Raw genomic sequence first — 23,821 nt, 5'->3', positions numbered from 1 at the left:
TCGTATTAATCTCTTTCTTTTCTTTTTCTCGCATCGCTTCTAAATATCAACTTTTCGCAATTGACGCTTTCTATAAAGAAATCTCTAAAGATTTAACGCGATAGATCTCGTATTTGTCATTGTTCCGTCGATCGCGCACACCTGTATATCTGTGTAACGCACGGTGTACCTTTACAGAATGTGCCGGGAGTCACGCTTATGTCTCTCCGCGAGAATTCTTCAGCGATCGTCCGTCTAAGCAACTAAATAGAAATTCTATATTTTCGGTGTCAATTTGCTGTAGCTGATACACGAATAAGAAAAATCCTTGTTACAAATAAAATTAAAAATAAAATAAAATGTTAAAAAAATATATATTTTGTGTTACAAATCGGAATATTACCAAATACTATTTTTCACGACGGTAATATTCAAACGTAATATAATTATAAAGGAGAACTGCATCTCTACATAAGACGAAGCATATTTATGTCAAATTAGATCTTGACTGACTCGAACTTTGTTTCAGATCGTGAATAGATTCTCAGTGATCAAGCCTTTCAACCGATCCTCCATCGAAACGAGATTCGAAGAATTCCACCGAATCGATGATCTTTGTTATTTATTTTAGAGAACACGGTTTCGTGCGCAGATGCGCCAAAATTTTACGACAATTCAAAAAAACCAAGATCTCTTCGCGGGATGAAACCCAGCCGATCTTCACGGTTGAAAAAGCGCGACTTCCAGGACGCCCCGTACACCGAATCACTAACTCATGGCTTATATTCGAACTTCATTGTCTCGGTCTACTCGACAAGGAATCTCCGTGTGTTCTTCCCGGCGACTAACTCACTCGTGGCTTGTTACTTCAAGTCCAGTTCTACCTCCGGACTCTCCAACGAGAACGGTTTCAAGTTCTCCACGATCGGAGTCTTGTCTGGGTCAACGCGAATACGGATCTTGTTGGTGTCGAGCGAGCGCGGTAGCGTGCGCGGCAAATCGTCTTTGAAAGAGGCCGCCGGCGAAGCGTACGGCACGTAGATACGAACCACATCCGGACTGGGCTGATGCGGCGTCGCCCGCGGCGTCGGCAGACCGCCGCTGCCCGAGCTCGCGTTCGAAATATTACTCTGCGTGTCGAGGCTATTGTCCAGCGCCTGAGAACGTGTCGCCGAACTGAAGACCGACAGATCCGCCGTTGACGTTACTGACGTTTCGGCTAGCGACCGACGAGAACCATTAGGAGACGCGCCATCGTCCAGACTTGGATCAAATGAAAATTTGCTCCCTGCGAACACAGATAAACCCATATTAGAGACGCGTTTTTGAACAATCATTTTTGAACGCAATGTATATATGCGTGGATCCGATGTACTGAGTATCTATTGAAATGTAGAATAGTGCGAAGATGCCCGACTTATTCAAAATTACTGTTTTTAAGCGCTAAAAACTAAGATAATATGACAATACGATGATAATACGAAACACATATATGATGCTTGATGTATGAAGACAAATATGTGTAATATTTACTTTCCAAAAGTGAAGATAAGAATGGAAACTAGACGAATGTTTCACGCGTAACAATTTTAACGTATAAAATTGAGATTTTCAAGATAAAAAATATAAATTTCGAACGAAAAATATAAATTTCGAATACATGAGCTGGTCACAGTATTCGAAAGATGGACAGTGAGTTTAGTAAGAAGTACGTATTTACGTTTTACGAAAAAAATAATAGTATTGCTTATTTTCACCAGTTGTATCGCTTATTCACACAATGTCCGGAAAAGCGTGGTCGACTTGCAATGATAAGGTTGGATATCTTATCTCAATTTCGCACAGAATTGTGCAGAAATGACAGAGCGGGTTGCGCTAAATTATACAAGGCTTGGCTTGGTCGATTTTGCAACGTTTATTGAATATAAACATATGAATGCAGAAACGAGAAGAAATTCATCGTAGAAACTCATTGACGGATACTTCTTTCGCGAGAGGCGCATCTGAAAGCGAAGCGTACACGCGCCGCCACGGACGTGACTCGTCGGGAACCATCATTTTGAAGTTCCGACTAAATGCCGCTTCACGATCCAGAGCACAATCGCAGCTGAACACCGTCGAACACTATTTTAAAAAAATATCCACCGGTACTCACACGCGTCGATGCGTTCCCGCACGCGGGACGCAGGCCGCTTTTGTTGTTATCGTACATGATAACTATCTTACAATGCTACCTTACGGAACGTATTATCTCGCTAAAGATATCTTCGAAGGCTTACATCTGGCAAAGGCTTTCTAGGAAAAAAAGAGTTCCCTACAGACCTACGTTCGACATATCGAATGTCGTTTGAGCAAGAACTTTGCGGGCAGGAAGTCGATCGCGAGGCGACAACCACCATCGCCTCTCTCGCTTACAATCTAGTGCTATGGGTAATTTTTGTCCAAATGGCCGAATCATCGTCGGCGTCGCTCACGGCGTCGTCATCCTCGGCATCGTCGTTGCTACGCTCGCCGCGCGACATACTGTCCGTGCTAGTGTCGTGTAACGTTTCGTGGCTAACTCTAAACTCACCGCCAAGGCCGCTGGTCGGCTCGACGGGTGTAGTACTTTCCCTGCCGTCGTCAATCAGCGCCATGTCCCTGCGCTGCGCCACAGACTCTCGCATTACATGCTGAGCCTCACTAAATTCCTCGCTGCGCCTTCCAACCTGACAAACGAAACGGACATAAGCCTATCGCGTCTAGTGAAATTGCTATCGAAAACAGGAATATCGTGATACAGAAAGGAATGCATCATTCAGCGCACAATCGACATACTGCAAAAAAAATACATCGAGAGTTGCAGTGACTAATACGAGTGCCCGGTAACTAATATAGCCGATCAGAATTCTCATAAAAAGATGAGTCAGATGTCTAAAATAAAACTCACGCGACTCAAGACGTCTCTCCGTTTTCGAAAAAATTTATTGCAGAAAATGATGAATCCTTCTAACTCATATCTTTATGTTTTCAGCGTACAAATGTTTCACCTTGCTGGTAAAAGAGGGTTCCTTGAAAGTGCCGAATGGGAAACGCGGTAGCTCGTGTGGCAACGGCGGGCCCGGATAGTCTAATTTGGCACGCTTTAGCTCCTCCGTACTGCGTTCCATCGTGCTGATCACGGTGTCGTCGTCGAAGTAGAAATCCTTCTCTAGCTTGATTTGCAGGTAGTTGCAGAACTCGTCGAGGCTTTCCATCGGTATTAGGAAGCGCTTATGCAGCTTCATCACAGTATATGCCATGGCTGGCAATATACGGTCGCCGTCCAACAGAAAGATATCCCAAATGCGGAGGCCGAGACTAACGGGTGTCTGCGGGACAGTATCATTCATGTGTATCGAGAATTAAATGCCGAGAATTCGCGTCGCCGAAAATTCTCCTCCGCGAGAAAGGAGCGGTACCGTATAAGAGAAAAAAAGATTCACGTGAGGAAACGGAAGATGAAGAGAAAATAGAAGAACTTACTCTCTCCTGAAAGACAACAAAAAACCACTTCAACGCGTATAATATAGAGTCGCAGCCGCACTTGTCCAGCTTCCGTTTCAGCTTCGGCAGAAATTTGTTCATTATTTTGTCATGGTGCTCTATGAATCGGTTCAATTTTGGAAAACCATCCACGTAGAAGCCTACAATAAAAGTACGTTATTGCGCGCGCAAATACACACTCGATACGCTCGATACGTTAAATGTCAATATCGCCCGGAAGTTTGTAAACACGCTTGTGACTTGACCTTTCACATTCATGCGGTTATATTGTGCATGCGTTTTTTTTCCCCCGCCCGTGTGATAAATTTACACGGGAACGACGAACGGATCTTTTTGTCATCGATAAGCTTTCGTTCTTGCAACTTACCCGCATTCACGAACTTATGGGCAATAACTAGACAATCGATATTCCTCCCTTCAGAGCGAGAAAGAAAATATAACGTCGCCCGTAAAGGGAGTGAACACGCGTCGCTAAGGAATTATTTGCTATAAGAGAGAGCCCGACCGTGCATGCTATATTTTTTGTCGGCGAGTAACACAGAAAGGCCCCAAAACGCGTCCTCCTCATCCATGTAGAGCAGCAGCAAACCAGCTAGCACGGACATTCCTTGGCAATATCCTACTTCCATGTTGTACATACTATAGGCAGCCAGTACATAGAACATGGACTTCTGCTTTATGCTATATCTCTCCCTGAAAGAATAATGATAATAAATAAATCAATTTTTTTCAGATACGCGCCTGCTGATAAGTTCATATCTGCTCATATCATATACACACGTACCTATAGTTAATGTGATCTCTGTATTGTCTTGCAACGTCGGCATCGATTTGTCTTATCTCCGTAGACCATTGACGGGCCAACTGCAGCATCTCCTCATATTTGCCTGCTTGCTCCTTCTTTAGATTCTTGATCCCTAGAAGGAGAGACCATACTTGTCCGCGAAATCTGTTGGGAATCCCTTTGTATATCCTACGCCGCAGCTTCTCCTTGGTCGAGGCACTGTCCCATTGCTTTGTCATCTTCTCCCATTTTTTCAGTCTCTCCATCTCCACATGATGCAGCTTGACCTCGTACGGATCCGGCTTCTGTGGTAATCTCTTATCGCTGTGGGAGAAAGAAATTGTTAATAAATACATTGTAACTCAATGGCTGTGTCCAGCAGAGGAAGTTACTTTGCAACTGTTGCAAAACTTGTGAATCTGACTAGTGTATACTCTTAAATTCAGCCAAGATTAAGAGCATATACTAATTAGATTCATGAATTTTATACAGTAGCTTCCCTTGCTGAAAGCAGCCAATATTATTGTAATTCTAAATGAACACAAATACACACTGTATAAATCCATATCTGTCTGTAGTATGGTAGACCTCGTAGGCAGGATCCTCCCAGGGATCAATCTCAGCTCCTTCCCTACCGCGGTCATAGCAGCTGAAAATCCTATCGCGCTCTGCGGCAGACCGTTTCAATAGTTCTTCCTCATTCATCCCACGTGACAGTGCGCGGCCACACTTACAAGCATGCCGTTTTGTTAATGAACTTCTCTACCTGCATCTAAGCATGTAGCTGCATCTGCAAACACAAAAGGACATTGGTATATCTCACAGGTGGGAGCAGTTTAGTAGGCCTTACACGGATGTCTCTGATAATGCAGGGCCAAATGATTCAAACAACCAAGAGTTGCACAAACTACAGCTGAGCTCAGAACGTGTCCGCGCACTCGAAACTGTCAAACGTGTCGGAAAACGTTCCGTTACAAGCGGAATACATGATATAATGAAGCAATGTTGGAATTACGTGTGTCCTCTCGGCATTCGCGCCGCCTGGAGCGTAACAGATTTCGTGGTTAAATCATGAAATTCGAGGTGCGAACTGACTGGCAGGTGCAGCGCAGCGGAACACGCATACACTTAACGCGTAGCGATGAGGCCGAAAGAGCTCGCGATGGATTTGTCCGGTTTCTTACTAGCTAGGCGCAGGCGATACACGCGACACAACATTTGAACTCCTTGGCCGCTCGCCTCGTTACTCCTCCTCGAGGATCCGCAGAAGGACACCGCGAGCCTTCCAACGCGAGCCTGGCGTGCTCTCGCGGCGCTACCGCGGTTTAACTTCGCCAACATGCATCGGCCAAAACTTCCGTAATCGCTGGCGAAAAGTCTGAGAAGAGTCACAAACAGCTGCTCGAGTCGAATCGCGCAGATGAGAACAAATAATGAATCTTTTGACCTGCTACGGAGTCCCGTCTTATTTGACAGGGAACAGGTCGTCCGCTTCGCCGTCGAGTCCTACTACTAGGAAAATGAGGCACGTTTGACCTGCCGTTGACTCGTACTACTACCTCGTTTTTTTTATCGCGGATGGTGGCGTCTCGTAGCGGCAATTTGGGGCTACATTTGAAATAACTGATATTTGAAATAACCGCAAAAATGATACTTTAGTACGACGTCGACAAATGTGTTGGACGGATTCTTCTTCGAATGATACGACTCGCTGGTGGATTAAAAATCCAACGAGAAAAATCATGCCGTGTTGTCTCCAAACGCTACGACCTCCCTGGTGAGTCAAATTATTTTATTTTCAGATTGATACTTGATCTAACCACAAAAACGACGCTTTGCAGTTTAGAATCTTGGCAAAGGTGTGTCTTGCAAGAACTCTCTCGAATAACGCAACTTGACGATGGATCGGAAAGCCAACAAGAAAGATCGTGCCGTTTTGTCTCCAAACGATATCACCTCCGGTGAGTTGAATAATCATTTGTTTCACACAGTGTGGCTGAATGGCAGAGAAGGGAAGGAGGAAGAACAACGAGTATCAAAATATAACCATTTAATTAGAATTTTACTAACTTTCGGTATAAAGACCTAGAATACAAGATTTCCACCTATATAATTATAGGTATGTCTTGGTTGTGTGTCGTATGTGTGTGTGTTGCGACACTAAATTTTAATTTAAAAGGTACTCTATAAACGCATCACAGCTCTCGTGACACATCGCACAGTCATGTAAACTCCATTGTCACATATCGCGTGTATCGTATTCACCTAGGTAACTCTTTTAACAAGCTATTCGACGGCAATACAATCGAAGAAAAAACTTAACGTGATCGAGATTCGTTCACCGCCCTGGTAACGACCAACGTTGACTCGCGGTAAAAACTTGTGATTGCGGCAGTGATTAATCGGCACGAATCGAAATCCGAGGAGACGATGTGTATTGCATATATGTATGGTGCATATAATGTAAAATGTACCCTGAGAATAAAAATACTTGAAAATTTGTAGAGTATAAAGTTTATTTCACAGAAATATTTCTGTGAAATAAACTTTATACTCTACAAATTTTCAAGTATTTTTTCTCAACACATATATATGAGAATGATTTATACGCACTGGGAGAAACTACTTGAACACTTACTTATGGGATATATAAAGTTTAATTCTGTGAAATAAAATTTATTTTTGTGAGTAAACTTTATATCCCACAAATAAATTTTCAAGTGTTTTTTTCTTAGTATATGTATGTAAAAGTGATGTACATACACTGAGAGAGAGAAAGAGAAAAAGAAGAATTACTTGAATATTTATCTGTGGGATATAAAATTTATTTCTATGAATAAACTTTATATCCCGCAAATAAATTTCCAAATATTACTTTCTCAGTGCAAACTGGCTAGATTTTCTAGATGTTCGACCCTTTGTAACAAGTAGAACTTGTAGAATTTAAGTAGAAAAATCCTCCGCTATTTTGTAGAGGAACTACGCGACAATTATCGAAATATTAACAAAAAAAATTGATCAATCTACGCGCACGATGCGGTGGGATAAAGACTGCTATGCAGAGCGATCTAAAAACACGCATCTCGAATTAGTTTCCGTTTCAAGCTATGTGTTTGCAAATAGCACTACAGAGCTGGAGTTAACTCGTCAACGTCGTCGTCGCTCATCGGGCGGATTTTAAAACGAGTACACATTCCGATCCTGAACGACGCGAGGATCAAGGAGATGTCGTCGAGAGAGATCTAGAGGACGGCCCGGTTCATTAAACATCCTCCCGACGTTTCTTAGGCTCTCTCGTGTCGCTCGGGCATCAACTTGACATTTGATCAAGTAACAGATGGCTTCTGGTTAAAATTGACTTCCCTCCGCGAACGAATCCGACGCGCTCTCTACCTCTTTCGCGCTGACAGAATTTCGTATTAAAAAACATTGTTATATAAAATAGAAATGTATATCGGCCGGGAGTATTCGAAGCAGAGTACTCGATCTCCTCCGTTGACTCGACGAGGAGAGTTAACGTACAACCGCCTCGGAAAGTGTCGGAGTATAGGATTCGAGGATAATAGGCTCTCTACATGCGCTACGTTTCAGTGCGTTTGCTTCACCTCCAGCAATTGGGGATAATTCTCCACAATGTTCAGCAGGATCCCGTCGATGTACGTTCTCAACTGTGTATTCACTTCTTGCTGTTCCTTCAATGCCTGCTTCATCTGCAATACAATAACAATGATTTACTCAGAGTTGCTCTGAGAACGCAGCGATTGGTGAAATTTCGGACTAACTTTTTTACTTCATTTGATTCAACTTGATTTCATCCGATTTAACTTGTGATACATACCTCAGCCATCGTGCACAGTTCGCCGAATTCCTCGAATCTTTGGCCGTCTATCTGTGAAACGATTAGAAAGTCGGCGTTAATGAGGTGGTTATTCGCGATCGCTAACCAGTCACTGTATCAAACGACGATAGCGCCAGTAGTACAATGGATTAGCAGGTGACTCATTATGCTCTATTCACCACTAATCGATAAATTGTTATAGAAAATTAGACTTTCTAATCGATCTGACATTACGACAAGGATAGAGTACCTGATCTGGATTCATGCCGGCTAACAGCTCTACGGCGAGACTAGGTCCCTTCTCGGCGCTGTTATTGCAAGGATTTAACATTAAAAGTTCACGACCTGCTTGCAACGCTGCAGCGGCCTGTAGTTCGTCCCGAGATTCTTCCAAACCTGCGAAATCATGTGCAAGATGTTACAACATGATCAGCTATCAAGAAGATAAGTTAATCTTTCTACTGTGTTAAATTGCATGATTTACTACTAGGCAATATAACCTTATGTAATTACAGATTAGAAATTTATTTCAACTTCATCACTTCGTCGAAATTTGGTTTTGATTTTAAAAGTCACAAATTTATTTTAATTTTAAAAGCCATAGATATTTTATATTTATTTATATCCATTCATTTGTCATCACAATTGTATTCATTTAGTTCTTGTTAATGTAAGCTACGTGTTTCACAGCAAAAATATCCGAACGTCAATAGAAATCAGAGGAGAGGCTCGCGTTATTTGGTTTAAACACACGCAACTATAACGGTGAACGTACTCTTATTACGAGCTTGAAGCTGAGCCACCTGCTGCACCAGTTCCTCGAGTCTCTGTTGATCCTCGGTGTGCAAGGAAAGTTCCTCTCTCATGGCTTCGAGCAGATGATGAGCCTCGTTCGCTCGGCTCACCGCGTGGCGTTCACTTTCGCGCGCAGCGTCTGTTTCCCTCCTGGCCTCCTGCAGATCGTTCTCGAGCCGCGTCTTATCTGTCCGCGCTCTCTCTAGCTGTTCGCGAACTCGCGCGATCTCGTCTCGTAGACTAGAGCTGTCCAGCTCCACCGCTTGCAGCTTGATCGCATAGTTCTCTAGCTGTAACTGGCGCTCGCGTTCCAAACGACACGCCCATTCTCGATGCCTTCGTTGCTCAGCCTGTGAAAGATTAAGAAAAAAGTACTGCAAATATTTTCTTAACTTAAATTTTGTTAACTTAAGTTAAAACTGCCAACGCATGGAATTCGAAACAGAGTCTCATTTGCGTGAAATTTTTCCAAGTCGTAGTCGCAATTAGTCTTGTTACAGCACCTTTCACTTTTTCAGACTCTCGACTGGAGCGTGGATTATAAAACAATCTGTGACTTGTAAATCTCTTTCTGTAAACACGATTTTGTGTTTAAAGTCAACGCGACGGAAAGAGATTTATCCTGTTATCTTATCCCGGTTTTTCACCGCTATCTTTATTCGCAATTAATTGAACACGACGTTACAGGATACGGGTGAGACACCTACTTGAAGCCTCTCCTCTGCTCTCGTTTCCGCATCTTTGGCCGCTTCCTCGAGCATCAATATGCGCGCCTGTAACGTCGCATTCTCCTGCTTCGCTCGAGCATACCTCTCCTCACCGACCGACTTAGTATCCACCAAAGCATGCATCTGCTCTTGGATCATTTGAACCTGCAGCATACGAAGAAGAGAAGTTTAACGTTTCGTGAAACATAGTGAGTAATCTCGATCACGTTACACTTCAGAACTCATACTCTATAATCTAAATTATTTTCAACGATCCCACGTCAATGTGTTAGATTGGTGTAAAAGATTTGTCGTGTTTGTCAAATAAAATACAAAACAAAAATTATCCAATCTCGAAAGATTAATTATTACTACGTATAAAATGAATGAGATCAATATAATATTTTTCTTACATCTAATGACTTCCCATTTTTCCATTTTCCTTCTAATATCCAACTTCCTACGAGAATAAATCTTTTGTACCAACCTAATATCAAATCGAAGTTGTCAGTTTAAGACATCAGCTATACTCGATAAATTCTCGCCTCTGCGCAATTCTCGCTGAATTCCAGAGAGTATTTTTAAAAAGTATATTTTTTTTCTAATAGAAGCCGCGAATATATGTTATTTTTACATGTATTCTACCGTGTGTTCCGTTACAGAGAAAAATTTCAAGATCCACAGGGTGCCGGCCGCCGTAAGGCCGGTCACGAACCGCTGCTCAGGGATGTAAATAAATCCCACGTCGATCAGCGCCCGTGTAAACGCGTACTGCTGCTACGTGGGCGCGGAATTGCGCGGAGAAAGTGTATTGAAGGAAACGCGTATGCCGTTTAAGAGTAGCTCTTGCGCGCGTGCCCACGCTGCCGCGACTATCAATGGGAGTGAACAGGATACTGTTCGCGGCCTTCCCACAGATAACATAATAATATATTGTATGAATATTCTAGACGCATAGTCGAGCGCGCTTTTCTGAAAAGCAATAGTACTGCGAAACTATCACTTTTCACGTAGTCTCATGTGACAAAAGCTGTTGAATTATCGGAACAAGATTTTAGCGCGTATAATTATGTATAATTAACTTATAATTCAACAACCACGTGTAATGTTGCATTTATCGATGCCACAATCAAAGTGACTGTGATAAATTTCTACGAATAATTTTGCCAGAGCGTCATGGCACGATTGTTACAAGTACGATTGAATGGAACCTCGCTACGATAATTCTACGGCTTTTCGTTCGGATGATCTGTACGAACAGTAAGAAGAGCGTATATATTACGTCTTTTCAATTTGCCGCTGCACGGATATACCTCGCGGTTATCTCACTTGAGCCAGCACCTTAAATTATCGAGGAATATCGTTAGCGATAAAGACGGCGGCGGTTATTGGATAACAAGTCAGATACAATATCGCTCGACTCGACTTCTTGCGATTCCCAGTAGGACGTTTTCCAATAATTAGAATAAGCCACGTATACGTTTTTCGAAGCAGCGCGAAGTATCTAATGCGATTAGACTAGACATATGAAGTCCTCACGAGGGAAGTAAACATATTCCGCGTTTCATCATTTCGATCAAAGGAACCGTGCGATAGTCTTGATAAGTGATAATTCATTTGGAGAAAAAAAAGTGTTCGTTTTGTCGTTCTCATGGTTTGAATACATCCGCTCTGACAGACGCAGCAACGTACGAAATGCGTCGTTTCGACCAGTCGATGCCTCTTGGCAAAGATGACGCATAGTCTATATTAATGTGACCCCCACGGAAAGAAACCACGTATTACTCAGTAATGTCAATGAGGTTCACTTTTTGTCGGAGAAATTAACACATATCGAGTTCTTCTATCGAGAGAACGCAATCACATGTCGTTCTATGAGGTCCACAATACATTTCTAAGAGTGTTTACATCTTCTCGCTCACTCTCTCACGAAGATTCGCACATCTCCGGTTCATATTCCGTCGTTATTACTACACGAAGATAATCTCTGCGTTCGTATGCGAGAGCAATCATGTAACCGCGTCGTGAGTAAAGTTTATTTTTATTTTTTATTCTAGGAAATGAAAAAAGGATGTCAAAGAGAATTCAAAGCGAACATCAGCGAGTGTCAAAATGCAAATTCCAATGACACCGCGATGAACTTCCCGCCGCACGCAGTCGCTCTCTTTGGCCTCTTACTTGCTCGGTGAGCCGGGACCCGCGGCGACGAGTCGACGGTCGATCGCACCGCTGCGCTGGCGGTGACGACGACTGATGCTGTCCCACAAATTGGAACTGGCCCTCCCATAGGTCGTACTCGAGGCCGGCGCCGGGTACGGACGACGGCCCCTCCCCGGAAGACGTGCGATCGCTCGAGTCCGTCGTTTCCTCGCAAAAGTTCAGCTCCATCGCGTGCGTTTGTCGCTCTCGTTGCTCCCCGGATCGTCTTCGTCGTCGTTGCGTCTATCGCGTCACGTCATCGCCCATATCGCGAGCGCACTCGTCATCCCCGCGCGAACTCCGTCGCCAACTCTCTTGCTTTCTTCGTCTCCGTCGTCGACGTCGTTGTTGTTGTCACTGTCACCGTCTTCAACGTCGTCGTCGTCGCCGTCGCCGTCGCCGCCTCCGTCGCGACGTGCGGCCGCGCCGCGATAATACGCATCGAAAAGGCGCCTCGGGACCGCCCGGCTTCCTTCACGCGCGAGGGACACGCGCACTTCCTCCGCCGCGTTCTACGCGACTCGACGCGCCAGGAATATATTCCAAGTCCGTCCCAGGTCTGCTCGTCCGTTCGTTCGTTCGTTCGTTCGTTCGTTCGTTCGTTCGTTCGCTCGTGCCTTCGTACGTATGTATGTATGTTCGTCTCTCTCTCTTTCTCTATCTTTCTATCTTTCTCTCTCTCTCTTTCTCTCTCTCTCTCACACAATCCGATCGCCCACCGCGGGCCGGGAGTCTGGGGAGTAGTCGCCGCCGAGCTATTTGTGCGCTCCATACCGCGTCCCGACTAACTCCGCGCCAGTCAAACGTGTTACGTCGAACATACTCTAACGCGCCCTTACCGCCTTCCTCTCCTCGCGACCGCGACATTTCCGAGCGAGGAAAACGTCGGTGACGCGGCGGGCGGCGCGGGTCTTCCTTTATCGCCATATGGATATCGACGGGTAACACTCGCTTCAGCGCGTTACTCCGAGACGGTGAATGCGCGAAGTTGGTGTTCGCATTTAGCCGCGGACTCAAGAAGTAGAACTCGTCGGTGTTGCATCTCGTTCGAGACAGACGCGACATATTTTCTCTCTTTCTTCTCTCTTTCAAGAATTGCAATTTCCGATTTCTGAATTGAACTAATTTGAATTGGACAGGATAATCTTCTTATATATTAACACGTTGATTGTTACACTGATTTCCATTGAGTGTTTCAACGCTCGAATGAAATTTGAATCACCAAAGATATGGTAATTAAATGCAATTCACGATGTATATATTCCGTAAGTCGTTTCATTGGCTCTCTATTGCTGTATATGTAATTTGTTATCAATTAGAGAGAAAGAAAAAGACATCAAAGGCTGACACAAGATGTAAGATGTAAAATAAGAAATTTTCATTTGTTAATATTTATTATATATATACACATATATATATATATATATATATATATATATATATATATAAAGAGAGAGAGAGAGAGAGAGAGAGAGAGAGAGAGAGAGAGAAAGTTGCACTTTATGAGTGAATTAATAAAACGCATTATAATTATAATCTCGGTAACTCCCATGACAGTTAACGTATTTGATACGTTAGATCAGGAAAAATGAGATGCAGTCACTGATGGAAGTTATACGTCTGCAGAACCAGAACGCGATGCCAGGCAAATGTCAATAGCGCTCGATAAGTGCTCGCCGATAAACGACACATGCCCCTGACGCATTATTGCAGCCACGTTGCAAATTTAATTCGCGATGAGAACGCGAGAACGTCTCGCGCCGACGCTCGCCGCTGTGGTCGGTAAACGCTTTCCAGACTAACGCGCGTCCTCCGAGACGATAACGTCCGCCGCTGCCCGTTACATCACCGCAAGTGTGTCAGCGATTGCGAGGCGTACGTAGCACGTCGAAGTACCGACGAGTCGTGCACGTTTATCTCGCGCATCGCACATTTACATAAGGAGCACGATGCGCGCACATGCACGTTACACGTTAATTATTGTACTTGACGCAGAGCGTCCCCGCTCAGGGCTCGCTATTAATCATCGTCGCGCGTCATCGTCATCGTCGTTCTCATCATTGAAGATCACGTCGCGAAATCTAATTTCCACCCCAGCGGACATGTCACGCTCCATTACCTTCGTCCAACTAACGCTCCTGTTCTAAGATCGTTAAACTCCGCGATGTATTTCATTTGCTGCAGCTGTAAGGGAGACCGTGTCAAGTTGGCCCAAGGATCATGTTGGCTGTGCGTTTTATATTTATCGTGAGAGAGAGACAAGTAAAATGCTCCTTTTACAACACAGATACTTTTTCTATGTTTAAAAAGGAACATTTGTTAATGAATACTTTTTGAAAGTATAATGAGCATGTCTTGAAAGGAACATTCTTTTCCCACTGTCTCTCCCACAATAAATAAACAGGTACATAATAAATTAATACATACTGTATACACACATATACGCGAACCGTACGACCAACATGACTTGAGCCAAGTGGACCCGATTTCCCCTGATCACTTTTCCATTGTAATTACGACCAGACATCGACTCGGCATCGTCGATCATAATCTCAGTAACCAGTGCTGTCTCGGAAACTCGCGAAGCGCCCGTCTGCTGCTTACCGGCGAATTCTTCTGATCGCATAGATCTACCTTTGGCAAGTTCCGTGTTATATTTACTTCCGCACGCGCTAAATTAAGTCATGTAACCGGGGACGCTCACGTTGCGAAATCGCGCGACCAATTTCGCGTCAGCAGTGGAAATCGACGTCTCTCGCATTCGTTCATCGCGTGTTACATTACCGAGCCACCGCCGCCGACGTCGTCGTCGTCGCCGTCGTCGTGGATCAGCTCGGAGATGCGCTTGGTGTTCTCCTCGCGTACAGTTCGTGTACCAAGTACGCAACCCATCCAACGATCAACAGGAAACTCACGAAAGACCAACCCGGCCATCCGACGAAACCAGCAGATTGCATCGGACAGGCCATGCGACGCATTTTCTTCCGCGCGCGAGACCGCGCGTCGCGCCGGGCAACGAATTTTCGCTTGCGAAATCGCGCGACTTGTGGTTCGTAAACTTCGTCGGTTCGATTGATCGCCGCCACGGCAATTCATACTTCCACGCGCTGGAATCTCGCCAGGCTCGCCGTTAAAATCGTCGCCATTGAGCTGTCCTTCGTTCTCTCCTCGTGACGAAATGGTAAACGCGTGCTCGAATGTGTGATACGAACGAATTCGTATCTTCCCCTGCGAATTTTCTTTTTCTTCTACATGGACGCGTGCAAACCTGTCAATTTAATTGACGACCCGTTGCGGCGTCGTCATTGCGTATCTGTTATATACGTGTATGCGTTCGTTGTGACAGTCGTTTGTCCTTCTTGCGCGAGATTTATCGAAATTGGGGTAAGAAAGCGAGTTATACACAGCATGCCAGAAATAGCAGAAAGCAGACACATCGGGGACAGGCCGATATAACTTCCACGAGATCTGACGTTATGACGGTATCTGCGATTTAATCGTTGATAATGCAAACGCGACAGTTTGCAAAAGCTCTAGTTTTATCTGCAGGAACATTGCAATGTTCCACAAAACATCATACATTTCATTCATCTCTTATCTTACTTTTTTAGCTTTACCTTCTTACCATTTCATTTTCTTAATAATTTAATATGATTTAATATCTTGTAAATATTTTTCTGGATATTTTTTTAATTAAGATATGAATTTTTTAAATATCTTAATTTATCTCGTTACGTGAAATTACGCCGGCCTGACATTTTTCCCATGCGATGCGAAAACGAATTTGGCAAATATCAAACGCGCCATTTACATTCCGAAAAAGTGATATGGTAGTGGCAACTATATAAGTGACAATCACGCCAGTTTTGTATGTAGAATGTATAGGTTTAATAAATCATTTTGTAGTTATTGCAACAAAACTGAATGATTACGAAAACTTTATAATAACTCTTATGTAGCTCTCGTAATTTGGTTTTAGTTGCAGTAACTACAAAATAGTTTATTAAACTGTAAACATTAATTCCACATAAGAAATTTGTATGGTTTCCACTATCATTATAGAAATATCCTTAATCTTAAATTAATCTTCCTTCGCGAAAAGTATTTATATTTGCTCTCATTAATGTCCACACGTAATTATATTTTACTTAGATTGTCTTTACAATCTCCTAAATTTTAGAGTATTATTTTTCCAATTGTAATAAACTTTCTTGTATCGCTCTGTCTACTACGCGTCACGACGATCGTATTTCGAGACGCAAATTCCGGTTCCTACGGCAATATCAAGCTTTTTCATCGGTTGGTACTCGATATCTCTTCTCATCGCATCGTCGTTACTTTCAGCGCTTTCGTCGTCCTTATCTTCGTCGTCGTCCGCGTAGACGGTATTGACGAACGTCTCTGTTTCCATGTTCGCCAATGACGGAAAAGAAGAAGGGGGCAGCTCGTCGCTAACATCGTGCGAGAGCCCATAATTCTCGCTTTTCTGTTGCTCGTTTCGCACGCCGACGTTGTTCGCGGACGCGCACTCGAGGAACTTCGCAGGACGACAATTCTGTGTCGTGTCTCTCGTGGCCGTCCTCGTCACCGCGGTCTGCACGAGTCGAGAAAGGATGACAGGGTCAGGGCGATTTCCTTGAGGCAATCGCGCAGCCATTCTATGGGACTCTGTCCCTGCGATTATAGCCCTATACATAAGTGGGCGAAAAGAAATGCAAAGTTGCATTATGTTTCTGTTTGTCCTTCTCTCTCGAGAATGGGTTGCTCAAACGAGCAACGAGATCCGCCTTCTACGGCTGCGTTCCGCAGGAAGGCCATCCGTTCCTCCGAAGTGCCGGTTCTCGTGCGTCAAGGAACGTAACGATTAAAAGCAAGTCTTTCCCAGACCTACCGCGAACCATTTAACCCTGGATTATTCCCGTGGACGAGAGAAACATAACATGACTAAACTCTAATTAACATCACCGAACGACTGTATATAATCAACCGACGAAATCAAGTCTCATAGTTGTCTTATCGATTATTATTATATTTTTCATTAATGAAGAAAGTTTTTTATTAATGAAATTAGTCGCTGCACTGATTTGCAATATATCACGAGTCCGACAATACTTCTCTCAGAAATGTAATAGCAGGCTATCTAAAACTGCACAAAAATATCTAAGAAATAGTAACTATTTATTCATTTACTATTTATTCAGTGTATTTTTTTCTCAGTATGGAGAGTCAGTGTGTATAATCCAAGGTTAATTATCCAACAGCGTTTCTCTCCCTCTTTCTCTCTCTCTCTTTTTCACTATACGGTCGAATAAGTGCTTCACGAGACCGTGAAGGTGCGGACGCGGAGACGACGGGCGCGATTACCTGCAGCGGAAATCTCGCCAGCCAAACGGCGATCTTGCGCCGAGTATCGTTGGACAGTTTGCGGTAACATACAATTCCGACCCAGATTCCGGTTACGAGGAAGACGAGGAGCAGGATGGCAAACCAGGACCACCAGCTCGCGGTCTCCCCCTTCACGACTTCGTGATGGGTACAATACGGCGACGCCGTCGGGTAAAACGCGCCCGAATGATAGTGATATGCGGCGCAAGGGTCGTACGGCGGCCACCGCGGGTAGCCGGCCGGATAGTAGGGATAGTAAGGGTTGTCCTGAGGGTTCCTGTCATGATTTGAACGAGATGCGCCGGTATACGACTGTCGAGAACGCGACGCGCACATTGACGACACTCCGGACGATCCCTTCAAAGACTCGACGGGACGTCGATACCTAACGTTGCGTGTGACATTCGGTTGGAGACGAATGACCGATAATTTTGTCGCGGGAGGATCCCCGAACGAGGTTACAAGTCAGATTGTATCGGCGGTCTCGCTCAAAAAATGACGAGCGAATTTTCGTGTTGCCCCTTCGTCGACTACATTCGCGTGGCACGCGAATTCTTTTTTGCTCGCACTTCTTTAACGTTTCTTCTCTTTTTCAGAATGGAACGAGCGAGAAAAGGCGCAGAGGCTGCCTCACGCGATTGACCACTCAATTCAAGACGGCTGTACGAGTATAACATGTGCCGAAAGACGCAAAGTGTAACTCACTTTGTGACTGAGATCCATCACGTCCTCCAAAGATACGTCACTGTACACGTCGTCCGCGGGATCGTAGTTCGAGCCCATCCCCGAGCTGTTGAAACTGCCACTGCGATAAAGCTGGCTGCAAAAGTCGTCAGAAAACTTCCTTAGAATTCCGCGAAGGCGTGACGGACTGGAAAACGGAGTCTTCCGATCGTCCTCAAAAGGTGATATTAAACAACCGCGAACAATAACCGCGAGAAAGAAAACGTGTCATCGCTTCAAGAGCAAGCTTGTCGCGATTCGAAATATTCGTCAATTTTCAGCAATATTTAATAAAAAATTAAGCACGTGATGGGAATTTAGATATTTCGGACTGGAAAAATAAAAGGATAAGTTCTGTTTGCAACAGTTTTCCTCAATAAAAATGTAGATCTTTTCAAAGAGAAATAATTCGTATAAAAAACTAATTGACAATAATTAATGAAAACTATAGCTGCAAAGATTTTCATTTCAAGCAACAGTACGTTCTCCTTATTATTTTTATTTTTGGTCGTCGCGCACATAGGTGCCGATTGCTTCTCGCTTTGGCGCCAACGGATAAGACACGTCGCGGATGACGACTGTAGAAGGACATATGAATATCGAAGTGTATCGTCGGGTAGAACACGAGTAACGCAAGAAGCACACCCACGCGTTAGAAAGTCCGTCGATTCGTGTTCCGTGAAAGGAGCGACTCCGAGGAATAATTATTATTATCGTCGGTGCAAAGGCATCATCCTACGGTCGGCGAGCGAGACTCTTTTCTTTTGCGCGGATCGCCCTCTTCCTCTCGCGTGTGCGCGTCAATTAAATCGCAGGGGAAGTAATCAAGCGTAATAATTGCCGAGACACGCACGAGGAAGCTCGCCGGCGGTCAGAGGCGTGTCGAGAATCTCTCAAAAATAAAAGAATAAAATAGAAAAGTAAAATAAGAAAATAGAAAGGTCGTAGCGTAAACCTCAACGGGACATCAAAGTTCGTCTTTTCTTACCTCGCTAACGCGTTGGAGCTCAGCCTCTTTCTTCCCGAGCTGCAAACAACGAAAATACACTTGTGTCAGCATTTGTATGTGCGTAGTAATTCCTAAGATTTCGAAATAATTATTTATAGAATCATATCTCCAATTCTTATCTATATGCGCATCTATTTCTCGAACGTATTCTAGCGGTCATCGCGCGCTGCCAAATTTCACTGCCAAATGTAGTCGCAATCGTAAGCCAAATCAGCGTTTCTATAAACGGCCACGCTGAGTAATCGCGTTTACCGTGCACGCGAATATATGTTTTTCATGTATGGAAAAATACTCGGCTCGTGTAACTGATTTCGCTGCCTGGGGATCAGACGAAAATTCGGCTATAAGTCTGTGGTAGAAACATAAAAATTCCTGTAAAAAAGAGAGAGACTTCTAATCAGTCAATTAGTCATGTCAACTGAATTCTAACGCAGCCGAATGTTCAAATGAATGTTTACGACCACTATAGCAGAGATATCGTTTCTCGTCACCGAGTTTTCGTAGAAGCTCCACTTTGCTACACGAGTCGCGAGTTTCTTTCCCGTGTACACACGCACGTGCGTACATACATGCGTATGCGCGCGGTACCGCAAAGAGCTCTCGATTTTTTATCAACCGTAGCGAACCGCAAGCGTCATTTAGCGTAGACGACAGTTAAACAGCGATCAAACATGCTCTTATGCCATATTACTGATCAAATCCGACGATCCAGGTCGAGTCGGAGTCACTCGTGGCTCAAAGTACCGTAGTATAAAGTATGCAGGGTGTATCGAAAGGCGAGCGCTGAGTAATCGACGTTCCGCGCTTAAATACATGCCGCACTGTCGAGAAAGTCTGATCGATTCACGTTTAATAGCTTTTGACGTTTCTAGCGCGTCGGAATCGTCCCAGGATATCCCGCAGACGACGCGCATTTCAACGAGCTGTTGGAGTTACCATCATTAGAGAGAGTTATATCATAAATTTGGATACTCATCGTGCACAGGAATACATTATGAGCATTCGAGTGGCCGGCTCTCTCGACTACCGAGAGAGCGCCGGTAACGCAAGAGTTCCCTCCGTCTCGGCCTGATATTTCGACTGTCGCTAACAAGCCCCTCTAGCTCGAGAGAGCAGGAAGCGATTGTTTCGGTAACGACGTTCCGCGCGAACTCGCTTCCGTCATTCTGTGTGCCGCGAATAGATGCGACCGGCGAGATTACGGACGCGTCTCTCCTCGTGAAATTTCGCGGGCGCCTTTCCTTATCTCGCGGGCCTGTAAACGCGCAACACGTTGCGGACGCGTCGTTCAACGTACGTGTGAGTCGTCGCTTTCCCACGAGATCCTTTTTTTCGCACGCCATGAAGCCGCGACCACGCGGAGCGAAACAGCGCGGCGCGACGTCGCGTTATTGTCTGGTCGCGCGCTTTTTCAGCGCCGACGGAAATTCCGCCGGACGGGAAGTTACGTGCGCGCGTATGCGCACACATACACGCGGAGAAAATAGTTAGGTTGACTCACACGTGAATCCAGTTGTGCCAACCAGATTTTCTTTCAGTAGTAAAATACGAAACAACTAATTATGTGCTCACTGTCACATAGCAATTGCTGAGTTATTGGCGTTGCAGCAGGGAAGATATCTGGTTATTTCAACCAGAGTATATCCGTAGTAAATGTCATCCCAACCAATTTGTGGTTGCCACAACCAGATTACGCGCACTGAGAGAAAATTCTAGTTGCTTTTAGCGTCAACTATACTTTCTTGTGATCTTAATCACAAAAATAATTAAAAGAACCATCTTTCTAATAACACTTAGTAAAACAATTAATGGTTTTTCTAACTATTTTTGTGGCTAAAATTACAAAAGAGTATAATTGACGTCGAAAGCAACTAATTTTCTCTCAGTGCGCAACTACATTGATATAGTTGATGTACCAAAGTAACTGAGTCATATTAACCATATACATTATCATTACACAAAGATAACAAGGATGATATAGTTGTGTGCTGCTCACAACAAAAAGATTTCTGGTTATGTGCATCATATCTTGTTTTTCCGTGTATATTGACGCGCTCTCTGCTTTTCTCTATCTCTTTTTCTCTTACCAAGGGGGCGTTCTCCGCAACGAGGTGCGCAACCAGGAATGTCTCCCAACGGTGGAGTTTGGGCTCCTCGGATTTCTACAAAGTCAAGAGAATACGAATGTTAACGACGAAGTGAACTCACTCAGTTCGCTCTACGCATCGGCAGAATTTGTCGGAGCAGAGACGAACGACTGGTTTCGCGACTCGAAGAGCTACGCGTCACGCACAGTGACTGGCGGCGATGAAACATTCGTATATTTCACCGTCGAATCTCTCGACTGCGGTCACGTAATCCTTGAAATGTTCCTAGAAAGGAATACATCTCTGGGATTGCTAAATAATCCTTCTAAATAATTGTACAAATTTCGTTGGCTATAAAGCTGATTTCCTATTAGCGCGTACTTATATGCAGACACATTTTCGAAACTGTATTAAAATTCTCTTATACAAAAATGTTTAATTTTGTAAAATTTTGAGAATTTTCGTTTTGCGTATTAGAACGATGGATGCCAAATATATCGTACATTAGTTTAGCTCTTTAAATTAAACTTGAGATACGCGTGAGAGAGTTTTCATCGCTGTAACAGTGCAACGCCGTTAATAGGAAATCACGTCACTTCCTACCGAGTCCTTCGGCACATCGTGAGTACCGCAAGCTGCCTGTAAAAATATATTTCCATCATTACGCAACCCGTGTGACTCGCGCATACAGATAGCAAGTCAGTCGGTATTGTTCCAAGCTGATAGACATTGTATGCGACGTGCGTTATACTCTTACGTAAAATTGTACAGCGTAATGTGAAAGAACATGTTTCGAGTTGGGTATGATGGATTTTAACATGCGCCCCGTTATATTCAGCTTTGGAAGTAATCTGTTATATTCCGGCTAATGTTACATATCGAGCGAATAACGGCAGGAAACAATTGGCTGTAATAAAAGGCCTAGCTGGTTTTGTTCTCTTCGTGCCTAAATTAGAGCCGTATAAGCGATTCCGAATTCCGGGTATACTCGTACCTTATTTCCATATCGATTGCATAGAGAAGAACGATAAGTAATATATAAATTATGTTCAATCGCCTTTATACGAACATCAAATTAGGCGCGATCGAACCAAGCACAATCGGGGGAATCGTTCAAAGCCAAGCGTAGCTCACGATCCGTAAAAGTATCACAATGAAGAATAGAATAATAGCCAATTATTTGATCAAGTCGCAAAAAGTGTTCTATTTTTCTTTTCTACAAATTTTTCGTACATAGAAACTATACAGCCAAATCTGTTCAAATATGTTCATCATTATTAATAACGGATCATATAGACAGCGGAAAAATTGTCGATTCTTTTGGTAAGTAAATATCCTCTTTGAAAGAAAGATAAATATTTAATACCTGTTACCATTAATTTTTATATGTCAAGTTATAGACTCGACCTGATATGACAGTTTCCATTGACATCGCTGATTCATCAGAAACTCTTGACACTCACAATTCGAAATAAGATAATTCGGAATAAGACAAACCCGAGAATCAATTTCGATCGAACACTCACCTGCGAGAGCTGGTACCAGTGGGCGACGGTGCGGAGCTGCTACCACCAGGCGAGTCCGGGCCGTCGTCAGCGTCGCCCTCGACAGAGCCGAAGCCCTCGTAGCTCTCCTCCTCGTCGTAGCAGCCAATCTTGACGACAGCGGCGGCGGGCGTTGCGCCGCCAGCGTGATCCGGACTCACCGAGTACCGACCAGAGTCCTGGTGATTCGTGCTCGTCACGAGATTGTGCAGGTCGACCGACATCGAGAGCGACGGTGGGCCGCTCTGACTCCATCCGACGTTGGCAGTGCCACCGTCGTCGCCTCCACCGTCCCGACCACTGTCACCGTCACCGTCACCGTTGCCGCGGCGTACACCGTCGTCGCTGCCGTTCTCAGGGCCGCCGTTCACGCGACTCTCGTCCTCGCCGAGCCCGACGCCGGCGTCGACGCCGTCGGGCGACGAGGACACTTCGTCGGCCTCGTTATTGGCCGCGTTATTAGCGGGTGTGACGTTGTTGACACCAGGCGTACGGGAGCTCACCATTCTTCGTTATCGTTCCAGTTTGCTCGCCGGCTGCACACCAGCCAGGATTCGCGAGGCCACGCGGAGGAGCTCTCATCCGCGGCCTCACCTTCTATCACACTTTTGGCGACTCTGAAACAGTGCGTCGCGAGACGATAATTAAGAGGAAGCGAGGATATGTATCGCTGCTACGGCGATTATCGAATGTTTCCGAAGGAACTGAAATAGAAAAGGAGTTGGAGGAGGAAGGTGAGAAGTGGAGAGAGTGGCACTGTGTCCTAAAAAGGGACGATACCCATAAAAGAGGAAGAAGAAGAAGAAGACGTTGGTGAGTCAGACCTGAGATATGTCAGGAGCGCGTCCGCTTCGGGACCGGCTAGCGGTGCAGCAAGAGAAAGGGGAGAGAGAGGGGAAGGTTGGGGGGGGAGAAAGGGTCGAGTCGTTGCCCGCGAGCTTCTTCTCTCTCGTCCTCCAACCAGAAGTCGCGGTCGAGGTGAACTTCTACGCATGATCCTTTTTTACTATTTACGTCTTTCCTCCCAACATTAGAACACCGAGTACACATTTTTGTCCGCGTGACCTCCCCATGTAATTCTCGAAATGAACGATTATATAAAAAGCAAATTTATTGACTCGGTGCGACCAGCGATTATTTGAATGCCTCAGACAATGTCTCTCGGGCTTTCCCAGTTGAGAAACAATCTAATGATTTTCAAAATTATTTCTAATATAGTTCTTAAAATTCAAATTTTGTTATTTAT

General features: G+C 44.5%; 2 protein-coding genes and 1 long non-coding RNA gene across 6 annotated transcripts; 1 reads left to right on the top strand and 2 right to left on the bottom strand.

The window, feature by feature from the left end:
* Nucleotides 1-334: 334 nt before the first annotated feature.
* LOC116846933 (USP6 N-terminal-like protein) lies at nucleotides 335-5,752 on the bottom strand. Of its 4 annotated transcripts, none has more exons than XM_032821343.1 (8): nucleotides 5,139-5,752; nucleotides 4,842-5,078; nucleotides 4,289-4,612; nucleotides 4,010-4,197; nucleotides 3,484-3,644; nucleotides 3,009-3,329; nucleotides 2,552-2,687; nucleotides 843-1,267 (listed from the first exon to the last, which is right to left on the bottom strand). In XM_032821343.1, the coding sequence occupies exons 2-8, from the start codon at nucleotides 4,991-4,993 to the stop codon at nucleotides 843-845; spliced, it is 1,707 nt and encodes a 568-aa protein (XP_032677234.1). In that variant the 5' UTR covers nucleotides 4,994-5,078; nucleotides 5,139-5,752. The 4 variants fall into 4 exon arrangements, with proteins under 4 accessions (XP_032677237.1, XP_032677234.1, XP_032677233.1 ...); XM_032821342.1 differs by having other exon boundaries at nucleotides 5,304-5,752; XM_032821344.1 differs by having other exon boundaries at nucleotides 5,473-5,752.
* A 164-nt stretch (nucleotides 5,753-5,916) lies between these two features.
* Nucleotides 5,917-11,700, top strand: LOC116846922. Its single transcript, XR_004378625.1, has 3 exons — nucleotides 5,917-6,065; nucleotides 6,130-9,837; nucleotides 11,686-11,700. It is a non-coding gene; the product is annotated as an uncharacterized LOC116846922 (long non-coding RNA).
* Nucleotides 6,324-23,114, bottom strand: LOC116846918 (rab11 family-interacting protein 4A-like). Its single transcript, XM_032821307.1, has 9 exons — nucleotides 22,558-23,114; nucleotides 21,032-21,106; nucleotides 18,924-18,962; nucleotides 17,918-18,032; nucleotides 9,629-9,793; nucleotides 8,902-9,271; nucleotides 8,377-8,522; nucleotides 8,127-8,177; nucleotides 6,324-7,998 (listed from the first exon to the last, which is right to left on the bottom strand). The coding sequence occupies exons 1-9, from the start codon at nucleotides 23,079-23,081 to the stop codon at nucleotides 7,876-7,878; spliced, it is 1,608 nt and encodes a 535-aa protein (XP_032677198.1). The 5' UTR covers nucleotides 23,082-23,114; the 3' UTR covers nucleotides 6,324-7,875.
* Between the last annotated feature and the right edge of the window lie 707 nt (nucleotides 23,115-23,821).

This window comes from Odontomachus brunneus, unplaced genomic scaffold (assembly GCF_010583005.1).
Source record: "Odontomachus brunneus isolate Ranch 3 - 2012 unplaced genomic scaffold, Obru_v1 Obru_scaffold_072, whole genome shotgun sequence".
Lineage (NCBI taxonomy): Eukaryota > Metazoa > Arthropoda > Insecta > Hymenoptera > Formicidae > Odontomachus > Odontomachus brunneus.
Note: the sequence above shows the minus strand (reverse complement) of the source record. Positions and strands in the feature narration are given on the sequence as shown.